Source organism: Danio aesculapii, chromosome 12 (genome assembly GCF_903798145.1).
Source record: "Danio aesculapii chromosome 12, fDanAes4.1, whole genome shotgun sequence".
In the NCBI taxonomy this organism is placed as follows: domain Eukaryota; kingdom Metazoa; phylum Chordata; class Actinopteri; order Cypriniformes; family Danionidae; genus Danio; species Danio aesculapii.
Window position 1 is genome coordinate 6,218,911 of NC_079446.1, and position 15,563 is coordinate 6,234,473.

The window sequence follows — 15,563 nt, forward strand, 5'->3', positions numbered from 1 at the left end:
TACACCACAGTGTCCTAAACAGTTATTTTTTTTTTTCAAGACTTTTCCCAAGACTTTCCAGTTTGAGATTATTTAATTTGTTTATTCTATTCAAACTTATTGGCTAAAGGAATCATTGAGGCTGAGCTGTGAACTAGATCACTGAACCAGTTTGCTAAAAAACATTAAAAACTTTGACTGATTCATTATACTGAATCATTCAGGCTGCATTCTATTGACTCAACAAATTGTGAAGTTAATTCACTTTTTAGTTTGAAAGTACTGAATTTAAACTTCACAGGCTGGATTGCTTCTTCATATTGAACTGTGACTTGTTCAACTGATTCAGTGATTTACAGTAACAGTGGATATCTGAAACCGATTCATTTGCAAATCAATCATTCAGACCATACTGAGAATTAGTTGAATTGATTAAATGAGTCAACTCAGATTTTGTTAGCTGGCAATTAATGAACAATAATAGTGAATTATACAAAAAAACTCAAAACTCAGACAAATTCACTTAAATCAATCAGACCAATCTGAGAATTAGTTGAACTGATTCACTGTACTTACATAGATTGCTTTTTAGATTTTCATATTATAAATAGTTTTGGTTAAGCTTATTGTGACATAACTGGAACCAGTTGGCATTTACTGCATATGGCTAAACCCCATCAAACTCAGACAAAAGTCTGTAAAGAATCATACAGGCTTAATTGTTAAGTGACTGAACTGGTTCACTGAACCACTTCACATTTTGTCAGTGTGTAAGCATAGTAACACCTATTCAAATACAGACTGCTTTACCAATGAACCATTTACACTGAACTGAATTAACTCCTGAATCAACTCCTTGAAAAAAACTCAAATTTTTTCAATTTGCATTAGTTAAAAACCACTTCCAAATCCAGACTAGTTTGTTGACGAATCATTCAGATAAAATATAAAACTGGTTTACTTGGATTCAATGAACCAAATGCGATTTTGCCAGATTACTGAATGAAAACTGATCAAACCTATTCAAAATCAGACTGGGTTGCAAATGAATCATTCAGAATGAGTTAATTTAATGACTCGTTGAACTAACATGTCAAATTCGCAATTTGTGAATAAACACAGTGGATGAATCCCATCTAAAATCAGACTGATTTAAAAAAGAATCATTCAGAATGAATTGATTCAGTGATTCATTGAACCAGCATGTCAATTTGCAATTTTCAAATAAAAACAGTGGATTGGTTTAATCTTATTTAAAACTCAGACTGATTTCAAAATGACTCATTTAGAATGAATTGGTTCAGTGATTCATTGAACGAACATGTCAAATTCACAATTTGTGAATAAACACAGTGGATTGGTTGAATCCAATCTAAATTCAGACTGATTTAAAAATAGAATCATTCAGAGTGAATTGGGTCAGTGATTCATTGAACAAACATGTCAATTTAAATTTATGAATTATCATAGTGGATGGTTGAATCCCAGATAAATTTCAGATTGATTTAAAAAATGAATCATTCAAAATCATTTGGTTCAGTGATTCATTGAACCAACAAGTCAATATGTCAGTTTGTGAATAAACACAGTGGATGGTTGAATCCCATTTAAAATTCAGACTCATTTGAAATGGAATCATTTAGAATGAACTGCTTCATTGATTCATTGAACTGTCTCAGTTTGCAATTTGTGCATAAACAGTTGATGATGGTTGAAACCAATTTAAATGAATCAATGATCTGCAAATAAATCACTCGGATGTGAACTACTTGGACTGATTCATTCATTCATTCATTCCTTCCTTCGTGTCTAAAGCGATCTGAAGGACACAGACGTACCATCTGACTCAATCTCACTGCCCGTTTCTCTAAAGCTCTTCCAGCGCTCCTTGGCCCGCGACAGAAAGATCTCATACAAATCTAAAAAAGGATCAGAAAAGAAAGAGCGTTACAATTTACAGACAGCTTTAATCACAAAACATGGCCTGCATGTACGGCTTAGTCCAAAGCCCTAAGTGCTTAAGAAATCGTTCTTACTGGGGAGTGTCGAAAGAAACTCATCCAAATATCTTCTGGCCCTTTTCATTACAAAGAAGTTTAAAAAACGACCTCAGGCTAATCTGCATCGTTCATGTGAAAACTGCGTAATGACAGACTTCAAAAAGACCGTTTGCCCAAAAGGTTTAGCTAATCCAGAGCTTAAGCGCATCTTCAAAGGTGGCTCTGCACTGACACATGAAAAGACTAGAGTAAACAGAAGAAAACCTGAGGTGATGTTCAGCTCATTCCCAATGGCCAGACTCCAGACTTTACCCCTCACATTGGGGGGAAGACCTTGCCACCACAGATCCCTCACACGCCGCGTGCCACGCCTGAAAAACAGATATTATGATCATATTCTGGAACTGTCGAAAGCGAATAAGCTTGATGCTTACATCGGCAGATCTAGTTTTAGCAACAGAGCGATTGTGTTTTTCACAGTTCAGGTCTTTGCACACTGAAGTCTAACATTTTTGTATGTGTTTTTTTCATATTCATATTTGAAAAAGCCGCCATTTACTCTACCTGACAAAAGTCTTGTCGACTACGCAAGTTTTAGGAACAACAAATAATAACTTGGGGCAAAGGCCTCAAGATTACGCTTATTTTACCCAAATAAAATATGATCATGCCTTGATTTTTAATTATTTCATTAGGACAGTAAGGTCTGACTTTGCTTAGACAAAAGTCTTGTCACTTAACAGAAATAATGTACAGTAAAGATTATGAAGTAATATTGCAGTGGAAAAAGAATGAATATTGTCTATGACTCCCATGAGCTTGGAGGACTGCATCCATACATCTCTACTCAAATAACTTATTAATAAAGTCATCTGGAATGGCAAAGAAAGCGTTCTTACAGGACTCCCAGAGTTCATCAAGATTCTTTGGATTCATCTTCAATGCCTCCTCCATCTTACCCCAGACATGCTCAATAATGTTCATATCTGGTGACTGGGCTGGCCAATCCCGGAGCACTTTTACCTTCTTTGCTTTCAGGAACTTTGATGTGGAGCCTGAAGTATGAGAAGGAGCGCTATCCTGCTGACGAACTTGCCCTCTCCTGTGGTTTGTAATGTAACGGACAGCACAAATGTCTTGATAACTCAGGCTGTTGATGTTGCCATCCACTCTGAAGATCTTCTGCACGCCCCCATATTGAATGTAATCCTAAACCATGATTTTTCCTTCACCAAACTTGACTGATATCTGTGAGAATCTTGGGTTCATGCAGGTTCCAATAGGTCTTCTGCAGTATTTGTGATGACTGGGTTGCAGTTCATCAGATGATTCATCCAAAAATATCTATCTTCTGCCACAAGACTTTTGTCAGGTAGTGTACACAAACCTTGCACACTGTGTCCGATGTGTATTAATTAATCCATTCTGTAAAAACGCAAAACATTTCGAAGTCAATTAAAGCAGTGATGCTTTATTCTCTTCTCTAAAGCTGAAAAAGAAAGAGGAATAGGCAACATATTGTGTTCACCCAATACTGCATAGAGAGAGGAAGGAGAGTTAGTTCTGCTCCTTATCAAAGAGCTGCGCTGGATTATCCCCAAATGCAAAGTTTATTTCAGGAAATCAGCGGAATTTTGATACAGTGCTTGTGGTGCTTCACATATTACGTACGTAAACAAATGTGGAACAGAGACTGGCTGTACCATAGACATTATAATAGATGGTGGACGCCTTGACTGGAGCAATGGACTGAAGCAGACCATAAGGCGTCTAGCTTTCTATTAGAATGACTATGGGCAGTATGTCAAAAACACACACACACACACACACACACATAACCAATTAGCAGCAGGGGAGAGGTGCGCTAGTCACTAAATCCAGCATATAGGTTCTCAACTGTCCGCCACACTCTGTCTTTTATTATGCACTGTGTTTGTCAAAGTTATCTGGCTCAAGTGGCTTCTACGGTGGCTCTAGACCAGGCATGGGCAAACTCGATCCTCGAGGGCCGGTGTCCCTGCAGAGTTTTGCTCCAACACTAATCAAACACACCTGAACACCCTAATTAGTGTCTTCAAGATCACTAGAAAGCTACAAGCAGGTGTTTGATTAGGGTTGGTGCAAAACTATGCAGGGACACCGGCCCTCGAGGATCGAGTTTGCCCATGCCTGCTCTAGACTGTCAAAACACCTATTGTGGATGCAAAAACCAGAAAAAAACTTAGCCGGTAAGATTTTTTAATGACGGACGAAAGTATCAGAGACAGTGTGTTAATACGGTTGAATTAATTTTGTATTATTTTTGAATAATAAAGTGCGAAAAAGTACGGACAACAATTTCGGATTCAGTGTGCAATAACCTTTATCAGTGAAGGTTGTGTTAAGTCTTACATGCTCTCCCAGTTGGGGAGGATTTCAGTGTTCCAAACCACCATGGCGTTAGCGATGCTCTCTTCCTGTTTAAACCTTTCTCTCATCTGCTTTTTCTTCCTCTGAGCCTCTTTTAGCTCTGTGAACAAAAGCAACATATTAAACATTAACAAAACAGTGCCAAAAGCATTCCAGACAACATGAAATTGATCATTTCCTCATTTAATGACTAACATGAGCACGGTGCATTAGTGTGAAATGGTACTGTATAGGTGAATCTCTTTTGTGAACAAGCCTGGTTTACATGAAATGTAATTTGTGTACAAATAAAGGCTATTTTTTCTTCGTGATAACTAAATTGACTGGCCCACAACTGTCATTAATATCAATAACTGTGGTGATCATCATAAAACTTAAAGTCAATTGTACTATATATATATAAAACTCAAAATAACAATATATCTATTTAAATTTATGATCCTTGACATATTTTTGCATTAACAAAGATTGATTAATAAATTATTTACATTTACATTTAGTCATTTAGCAGACGCTTTTATCCAAAGCGACTTACAAATGAGGACAAGGAAGCAATTTACACAACTATAAGAGCAGCAGTGAATAAGTGATATAGGCAAGTTTCAGGTGTGTAAAGTCTAAGAAGCAAAGCATTAGTAATGTAATTTATTTTATTTATCTATTTTTTTAGGCAACATTTATGGAGTGAAGCCCACACAGTGTTGTTTTACAATTGATTATTCAATTTCTTTATCCGGATACTGTTAGAATCCCAGGTTTTCTTATTTGTATTGTATTTATTGATGTTTGTAGTTTATTTATATTTTATGGAGATGCACTCCCCCATAAAATAACCCCGATAATGAAGTCATCTGATATACATTTGAAGGAAAAATGATTACTAGCGATGAAATGTTTAATCATAAATTAAATTTGAAATAAAAGTGCTGCTTGACAGGGAATACATTTACATAATTTTTAAACATAGAATTTTTAATAACTAATTTCTTTTGTCTTTGCCATAATGGCAGCACAACATATTTTACTAGATATTTTTCAAGATACTAGTATTCAGCTTAAAAAGCTATTTAAAAGCTTAACTAGCTTAATTAGGTACATGGTAATTAGGTAAGTTATTGAACAACATTGCTTTATTCTGTAGAAAGAAATAATCTGAAAAAAAATCTTAAGGGGGCTAATAATATTGACATTAATTAAAAAACAAATAAATTAAAAAGTGCTTTTATGTCTGTCAAACTAAAAGAAATAAGACCAGAATAAAAAATATTAGAGCAAATACTGTGAAAATGTCCTTGCTCTGTTAATTATTTAAAGGAAAAAAAAAGTCTAAAGAGGGTTGAAATTTTGCCTTCAACTGTACATTGGAGAAAAACAGAATATCGTCATGTTGGTTCTCTCTCTTTTATTCAGGGTTTCTGCAGGTTTCTTCAAGTCAAATTTAAGACTTTTTAAGAGCCTTTTAAGACTATAATGAATAAAATTTTAGACTTATACAGGGCTAAACATTAAGGATCATGTCTAGTGGCCTGGTTGGGCCAATGGAATCTTTTTTTTTTTTGCTTGCCACAATTTTTTTTCAATTATTTCTTAGTAACATACGTTAATGTGCCAAAACAAGATAACTGTAGTTGTATACACATTTTATATCAGTTTTTTTTTTAAACAACAACATTGTTAAAAGTATATTTATTGTGGAGGCAATTACATAAATAATCAAATATATATATATATATATATATATATATATATATATATATATATATATATATATATATATATATATATATATATTTGTTGGCTTTTGGTCCAAATTGATTGAGTATAACTTCTATTCAATCCAGTGCGTATCTGTTAACCTTAAGTTTCATGCCTATTATTAAATATCATGTCTACACCACCTTACTTGATAATGTAAAGGGATACATTGCTTGGTTATTATCATTAAGAACTGTGTAATTGTTTTTAGTTTTTTTTCCCTGATTTTAGAAATGGATTGTTGATGACTGGACGGTTGTCGTCCTGATTGGATAGCTTTACCTGGACAGAGGAAAATTAAGACCTGTTTAAAATTATTTAAGACACTCAACACAATATTTCAGTGAATTTAAATTTAGTTTTAGTTGACCCCCGTGGACACTTTATTGACAAGTAAAAAAAAAATAAAATAAAGAAGAAAATACCTCTCTTCTTAGCCTCCGCCACCATCTCATCATACTCCTGACGGTGGCGCTGTGCTTCCTCTTCCGACTTTGCAGGGAGGTTCCTGAGGAAGGAAGCCAAAATGATTCCAGTTGTCACAACAAAACGGACAATTACACGTCTCGCAAACACAGCCTGGAAATCTCATAGCATTGACATGACTGAAGAAAAACCTTGATGAATTAGCTTGTACGTTTCTGGACACTGCCTCGTCATTGGCTTAGCTCACAGTTTGGCTGACACGCTCACATTTCGCCGGTCATTTATTCTTAATAAGGACTTGAGGACTGAAGTGACTTGCGTGGCGAAATACAAGCCAGTCTGTGCTAAGTCTTATTTATAGCCCTTTGTTTGGGAAAGGTGAGCCTCTCGAGGACTGCTAGGATATATGTAACGCAGGTCAATGTATCCTGAACACTTAACAAAAGAACCCCAGCAAATGTGACAATTCATCTACTGACTGTTCAAAGACCCGAGACTCGCACTGCTTACAGTAACATATCCACTTAATTAGGAACATTATAGTTAAAGGGCACTTATTATACCCTTTTTACAAGATGTAAAATAAGTCTCTGATGTAAAGAGTGTGTATGTGAAGTTTCTGCTCAATATACCCCAAACATGTTTTATAACTCTTTGAAACGGCCTCTTTTAGGCCTTGATCCAACTTGTGCAGCTTTAGTGACTGTCACTTTTAATTCAAATGAGATTGTGTTCTTTACAAAAGTGGGCGGAGCTACAAACACTTGTGTGTCAGCATAGTGGCAGATTCAAAACTACGGTTTTCATTTGTGCATCCTAAAACTCCCCACATTTATAAAGCCTCTAAGTGGCTGACATTATCTTCAGCAGGTATGGTGTAATAACTCTAATGGCGGAGGGCTGCTTCTCAATCAGGGCTGTCTATACTAATCAGGGAGGGTGAGGCTTTTTACCCTCTGTTGACATGTTTTTATGAACAAGAATGTTTTAATAAAGTGCAATTATAAAAAATAGAACTAATACATTTTTACCATTATATGCTGGCTATAGTCACACACTGTTGCCACACAACTGTGTTTAAACCTTTTATAAAAGTGATTTTTGCATAACAGGTCCACCCCAGGGACCTAGAAATTCAGGATTGCACACAAAAATCAACCGTCACCATTACAAACTACAGCTGGTAAGGACAAAAACTAATTTAGTTTACTTTGATTTTGCACATTTTGTTTGACTATACAGTACGTTACAATGCATAACAATAATAATGCATTGACAATGATAATAACTGCTCAACCAACAAACAATCTGACTATACTGTGCGTTCACACCAAAGGTGGGTCTGTTCTAGGCAAGCTATGATGACTTTTGTCTATTTTAGCGTGGATGTATACCTGACCGGTGAGCCGTCTGACAAAAAAGTGCCCTTCCGAATCAAATCAGCAGGATGCCCTTCTGGATCTTTCACTTACTTCGAAGAAACTACTGACTACGCTTACATGGACATCTGTAATCTAGTTATTTGTCTTAATAAACAATCATATAATTAAGGTGTTTACGTGAAGTGCTTTCATGTAAGAGTTTCTTGTAGTTTTGGGTGACTTTAACTGCAGTTCGGCAGTTTCACTTTTACTCATGAACATTTCATTCATGCCCCTGTGACAAACTTGGAGTATTAGACGCAAATAAGGAGTAAGGACTGGTGAAAGTGTTATAGAATTTAATAACGCACGCTGAATGGAAAAGAAAAAACTTCCGCATTTCGCAATGTGTGTGTGGGTGGGTGGGTGTGTATGTGCACGGTCCTTTACTGACAGCCGTGTGTGTCCATCTTGTCGGAAAATATGTTGAAAAGTCCTACATGACAGTAATAGTTTGATTGCGGTGTTTACTTCAATATTGCCACTAATATATGCATACTCCACATGTCTTAATTCCATTTCTGTTTAGTTCCGTTATGACTTTAGTAATCAAAATTCACTGTTTGGAGCTTATGTAGGCCTACATTTCAAAATGCATGTTTAACTGAATAAAAAGTTGGTAAACACAAGTACATCTCATTGAACATCATTTACTTTCATCACCAATGATCATAGTAGAACAGTTTCTCAAGCGGTTTGTGATGCATTTTGGAAACAGGAGATGAGCCCCTGGTCTAATGCACCACCTGGCTTGAGAAACCGGTTCTCAAAGACTTACTTTTAGTCATTATTTGGGTAGCACACATATTCTGAATGCCTTCGTCAGAATTCAAAGGAGCCATTTTAATCTAGAATAATTCTAAGATTACAGTGAGATTAATCTAGATTTAAAAAATTAATCTATGCCTACCTATAGTTTTTAGAAAGTTTCAATTTCAGCTACTTTACACTATGTTTTCTGGTGGACAAACAGTGAAAACGCATAGAAAAGACATGCAGTTTTGAAAATACCCCTGTTTGTTTGGATAGGGCCTTAAGCTGAATCTGGTTATTTTTCAGTGGTACTTGGATACTCACGCAGGTCGGTCCTCTAAAATGAGTGCAGTGGTGGAAAGCGGCTCAAACTCCAGGTTCTTCCGTCGGCTCTGTGCAGGCAGCGAGGGACTCTGGCCAGTTTTAGATGCCTTGGCCTCGTACTCCTGTGAGAAAACCAACAGGTCGAGTTCAAGTGTGTGTGATCGCTGGCTGACAGCAGAGTGTTTTATGGTGTGAGATTATGGAGGCGGGTGGCAGGTGTGTGTGTGTGGAGGTCAAGCTGAGGCTGGTATATGAAGCTCACGGCTCACTCAAAGCTCGAGTTTGTTCATATGAGGAAGTGAGAGGACACCTGACCTGAGCACATCACATTCTCAGGAACTGTCGAAAAAGAAAAACACATCTAGCTTGTTTTTCTGTGGAGGGTCAGTTTGACAGGTTTCTCTTCCTGTAGTGTCTACTGCATAAGCTCAGCCTCGTTCATCATCAGTGACTGGATGGCAGAACAAAGGTTTGACTTGTCTAAGACACTCCTATGAGAACGGACATATCATGAATGAGGCTCTTTTTCTGGGAAATATGGGTGAAGAGAGGAACCATTCAGAGAGGAGAGAGAAGAGGATCAAGTGGTGTTTATCATGCACAGTTCAGCAGCCTGATATCAGAGGAACATTTAGGCTTCGTAGTAAAAGCTGTAGATTTACTGTTGTGTTGTCAAGATACTGGAACTCAATACCAATCGATACTGAAATTTTAAAAACGTCCATTTCCCCGCTTACATTTAAGCGCTGTTGAGCACATTCTTAAACAGCGCTGATTTGCCATCGTGTTGACATGCTCAACAGAAATGACTGTGATTGGCCGTGAAGGTCATCAGTTTACCAAACTCACCACTGTTTACCGAGTGTAACTACAGATCAGGTGATCAGCTGAAGACAAAAAAAGAAGGAAGACGATGTCAATGTCGGGACAGATCCACACACCACCTCTAGCCACTAACTCGGTTAGTTCTCTTGAGTCCACAGAATATAACTTTCCCAGTAATTTAGGCGACTCTTTATTCTAACGTGATCAATAACAACTAGTCAGTGAACAATTCAAACTGTAAAACTTTAAGTCAAGTTCAATTGAGTAGCCTAATATACTTTAACATTCCTCCCTGGAAAAAAAATCATACATTGCTAAAAAGAGTTTTCATATTTCAATATCAATTCGATTTCATAATCTTGCATATTGTCAGCGGCTATTATCTGTATTATATGGAAGAATCACATCCCTGACAGATACAGGGACACTGGAGCTGTTTAAGAGCGTGCTCAACAGCGCTCAAATGTTAGCGGGAAATGGACGTTTTTAAAATTTCAGTACCGATTGGTATCGAATTCCAGTATCGTGACAACACTAATTTATATCAATATTCAGGATTCAACAGGATAGTTGATTTCGCATGACTCACTTATGAACTATACCTTGTTTTTAATACTGTAATACTTTAATATTGTAATTAAAATGTTAGGTCTTTCTCATTATTTTCACTTAAAAATATTTTTTGAGAAAAAAAATCACTTTCTTTAATTAGATTTCTTTACTAATTTCTTCACATTTATTATATAAAATTAGGGTTGGGCAATTAATCGACAAGTAATCGAAATTGACAATGACTTTTGTTTCCAAATGTTCCAAGTTATTTATTTTCACAAGAAAAGTTGGTTTTAGGAAATTTGTGTTTTAACTTGTTGTTCAACGTTAGGTGTTCAATAAAAAATCATAGATAGTAGAAAGTGTGTGTTTCCTTAAGTTATTTTAAAATCAAGCAATGCACCCTTCATTTAAAAATCTCTTACTTGTAATATGTGAGCATATTTACTGTACAACACTTATCAGTTAACTATGAGGGCAAAAACATAAAATAAGTAAATAAAATATTCATAATCGAGTTTAATTAATCAAGACTTTGATTTTAGGCCAAATTGCCCAAATTGCCCATCTATAAAACATATTGATTTGATAAAATACTTTGCATTTTAAAAATGTTAAGTTTTCTAAATATGTTGTTTCTTAAAATTAAATTTTTTTACAAAGATTTATTTACATTTTTTATAACAAATATTTCATTTACATGTTGAATTTGTAATTTTTGTAACATTTTTTCACATAAAAAGAAAGAAAACTTACAAAAGGATCTTTTACAAACACACTTCACTGGACATCACATTAACAGATATTTCCAGAACATTACAATTCATGTTACTTCAATAGCATTAGTTAATGCTTGAGGTATCATGAACTAACTAACTAAACAATTATTATTTATTTATTTATTTTTTTTAACCTTTATTATGATAGAACAGTAGAGATTTCAGACAGGAAAGCATTGGGAGCAGAGTGACGGGAAGGATTGGCAAAGGACCTTGAGCCAGGAACCGATCATGGGCCGTCGTGAGCACATCGGTGCTACATGTCAGCATACAGTACCACTAGGCTATTGGCGCCGACTAAACAACAACTTTTTGGATCATTTTATAAATTTATAATGAAATGATCTAAATTTGATTAGTAAAAAATTTATATTTCATAAATAAAAGTTTCACTTACATCTGTTCATTTGTAACTTGGGTTTGTTATCAACACATTATAAAATACACCTTCATAAGATATTATTGCTATATTTTAACCAGATCTAGAAATTCACCTTAAAACTATACTTCACTTTTAAATCATGTTAGCCATTGCAAAATTAATATTAATATATAAATACCTATGGTTAAGGGAATAATTCACTCAAATTATCATCAGTTAATCATCAAGTTGAGTTTGCATGTTCTCCCCGTGTTGGCGTGGGTTTCCTCTGGGTGCTCCGGTTTCCCTCAAAAATCCAAAGACATGCGCTATAGGTGAATTGAATAAACAAAATTGGCCATAGTGTATATGTGTAAATGAGTGTGAATGGATGTTTCCCAGTACTGGGTTGCAGCTGTAAGGGCATCTGCTGTGTAAAACATATGCTGGATAAGTTGGCGATGTGGCCCTGATGAATAAAGGGACTAAGATGAAGGAAAATGAATGAATAATCATCAAGTTATTGCAAATGCCACATGATTTTCCTCCAGGTAAAAAAAAAAACAGTTATTGAGGAATGTTCACACTGATCTTTCTCAATTATTATTACTATCATTAAAATATTTTTCCTTATAACACTGCATTAATATTTGAATATTTAATTAAGTATTAAACTAATGTTTAAATAAGATGAGTGATTGTACAAAATTTTTTTATATAAATTCTCTATTTTTAATAAAGGGGTGTTTTTAACTAAAAATGTACAACCTTTTATATGTTTCGCCCATTTATTCACATAACACCAGAGTTTTGGGGGTCTAAACATGTTGTTTTAATAATGATTCTGTCAATTAAAAACATACTGTCTTCACTAAGTCACTTCATAAGACACTAAATAGAGCACATAATGATTACTGTTGTTTAGTTCATGGCAGGAGGTTGATGGCCTGTAGTCACTGAATCTGCAAAAGTGCAACGCGAACAATCTTGGAAACATCATTTGCTGTGTGTGACTGTATTTATTTGGAATGACATGAGGATGAGGATTTTGTTTTTGAGTGAATGATCCTGTCAGCATGAGCAGAGCGTGTTACAGCGCTGGCCAAGCAGGCATGTGTGACGTGAGCGTGGCTGAAATGACGATGGTGAGTGAAGGCGAACGGCTCAGAAGAGACGGTGAGAATGGAGAAGAGCTCATTTAGAAAGCGAACATCATACCCCTGAACTTAAGAGATTGGGTGTAGAGACAGACGTGAGATTGCCTGGGTTGCTTTCCTGAAGAGAGAGCAAAATGAGAGAAATACAGCAACATAAGGCAAATCCTGAGAACAAGAAAGAATGGCCTTCGCTTCAGAACTGTGCTGACTCCACTGATTTCAGTCTAAACAAGGAAAATGCTTTCGGAGTTTATGCTGGCGTGATTCATGAGAAGTCTGGTGTTTGCTGGAGGTGCTTTCTTCCGACTCGATGCAGTTTTCCCTCTTAATTGTGTGTAGTTTAGCTGTTAGCAAGCAGATATGTGCAATTAATCAAAATTAAATTATGATCACAATTTGAAATATTGAGATTATAAAAATATCAAAAGGTTGTGTTATAAATTAAGGCTGAATGATAAATCGCACGCAATTGTCATGCGCATTTGTCTATAAAGTGACTCTGGGATGAGCTGTGAATCTCTAGCATGTGCGCTTTTATCACAGCACAGCTTTATTTTTTAAAACAATTGAAAGTTTTCTTTGGCTGTGTTTGGCTGTCTTTATTATCTGCTAATGTAGGTGTTGAAACTGAAGCAGCTAATATTCATTTACTACACTGACGAGGGGAAGAACTACTGAGAGATTTCAGCTGCTGTCTGAGCTTTCCATGCCTTTTTACACCTTACTTTCTTCATGTGTTCAATTCCCTTTTTCTCTGTCATTTCATTTTATCACACATAACTTCCTTTTTGAACTAATTAAATAGTTTTTTTTTTGTATGTATGGATTACTTTGGTTGTTATAGACATCTGGTGACATCAATTTCAAGTCAACAGCACCTTTAGAAATATGATTTCTGAAAAAAATAGTGATGCCCTCAATGCTTCTTTTTTTTTTACCCACTTACTGTTTTACCTACTAACTTACTGTAGCTTTGTTAAAACTTAATATTAATAATACTTGATAACTGTTATCACATAAGAATGTACAGATCTGTTGTTTTGTAAAGAGAAGCGGGTAGACTTATAACTTGCATACAAAATACATAATGACTACACACTGTATGGTGTATACATGTACAGCTGAAGTCCTATTAGAATTTTTTTCCCTTTTCAAATATTTACCAAATGATGTTTACCAGAGCAAGGACTTTTTCCACAGTATTTCCTATAATATTTTTTCTTTTGGAGAAACTCTTGTTTGTTTTATTTCGGCTATAATAAAAGCAGTTTATTTCAATATTATTTCAATATTACCATATAACCATTTCAATATTATTATCCACCTTAAGCAATTTTTTCAGATTGTCTACAGATTGTCACTTAAAGCTCAATACTAGTAGCTTGAAAAAAATATCTATTCAAATATTATGTACTGTCATCATGGCAAAGACAAAATAAATCTCTTATTAGAAAATGAGTTATTAAAACTGCTATGTTTAGAAATGTGTTGAAAATATCTTCTCTCCATTAAACAGAATCTTGGAAAAATATATAGAGGAGGGCTAATATTGGGGGCGGGGGGTAAAAATTCTGACTCCAACTGCAACTATATATAGACAGTTAAAAATATTTATAAATATAGATAAAGCACGTTGTATTCCTTACATTTAAATTGAAAGAATATTGCTCTGTTTAAAAATCACAATACAATTTAAAAAGGAAAATGCAATTAGCTTTTGTTCCCTCAAATCGCAAAGCTCCATCAGTTATCTAACAGAAGTGTGTATGCGTGAAGGAAGATAAGAGGTCAGAGATAGCGTGAGGCTGTGCCTTAAATAAAAAGATTGAATATATGCATTCTTCCATGTGCTGACCTCTGAACAACCTTCTCATTCTCTCTGCTAAAAACACAGTCTGTAATATCCTGAAGGGTTTTGTACTCTGAGCCAGCAGCACTGTGAAAACAGGCCTTCCAGACCAAACTTTAACTTCTCTCTGCACCCAAACAGAGAATCAGGACAAACACAAACATAGCTTGAGCTATTTGCCTAAACAGAAGTGAAACTTGCATAAAGTGAGCTGGTTAGGCATGCATGTCTTCTGTCTGCTTAGAAAACAGCATTAAAACTCTACCCAAATGAACAAACTGAAGAAATATGATAACTGAATGTTTAAAGCCTTTAAAATTAGCTTGTTTCAATTTAAAGTTTGCTCAAATCATTTAAAGATGGCAAATCGATTTTATGTAAAAGAATGGCATTTATTTAAGAGTCTTGAAAATGCCCTTTTAATTGTTTATTCACTATACTTTAGATTTCCTTATAAAAGAGTAATAAAGTATATTACTTTGTTTTGACCATAGTAAATGTAAACAACAAGGCCTATTAAAAAAGGGTTACTAAATATGTTTTATTTATGTTTCTGGGTGAAACACCACAGAAACGTCACTTATTAGGATTTTGCGTTCACAGTTCAACATTTTCTCGAGACATAGAGACAGAATTCCAGAATTTCAATGTAGTCCAATTTGAATCATGAATCTTTTATAAAAAGTTTTGTTGGATTTTAAACATGAGTTATTTGGGAATAATATTTGGTCTTCTCTTTTCCTATAACTGTTATTATATATCTGTTTTCATGTAAAAAATAAAAGTTTATTAAACAGATTGTAATTTTTTTTATAAATCTTGTCAGCACAGAATAATCATTTCATGTCCATAATTTGACTGTTTACAGTATATAACAGGAAATAATATATATATATATACATATATATATATATATATATATATATACATACATACATATATATACATACATATATATATATATATATATATA

General features: G+C 34.9%; 1 protein-coding gene across 3 annotated transcripts in view; it reads right to left on the minus strand.

The window, feature by feature from the left end:
- tbc1d12b (TBC1 domain family, member 12b) overlaps positions 1-15,563 on the minus strand; it is a 39,349-nt gene that overhangs the window by 11,996 nt on the left and 11,790 nt on the right. For 2 of the 3 annotated variants that reach the window (XM_056469129.1, XM_056469131.1), the window contains exons 4-9: positions 12,803-12,859; positions 9,068-9,189; positions 6,569-6,651; positions 4,371-4,488; positions 2,244-2,350; positions 1,818-1,898 (exon numbers count right to left, since the gene is read on the minus strand). In XM_056469129.1, the coding sequence (XP_056325104.1) occupies positions 1,818-1,898; positions 2,244-2,350; positions 4,371-4,488; positions 6,569-6,651; positions 9,068-9,189; positions 12,803-12,859 (568 nt within the window). The remainder of the gene's footprint in view (positions 1-1,817; positions 1,899-2,243; positions 2,351-4,370; positions 4,489-6,568; positions 6,652-9,067; positions 9,190-12,802; positions 12,860-15,563) is intronic. The other variant, XM_056469130.1, reaches the window with a different exon arrangement.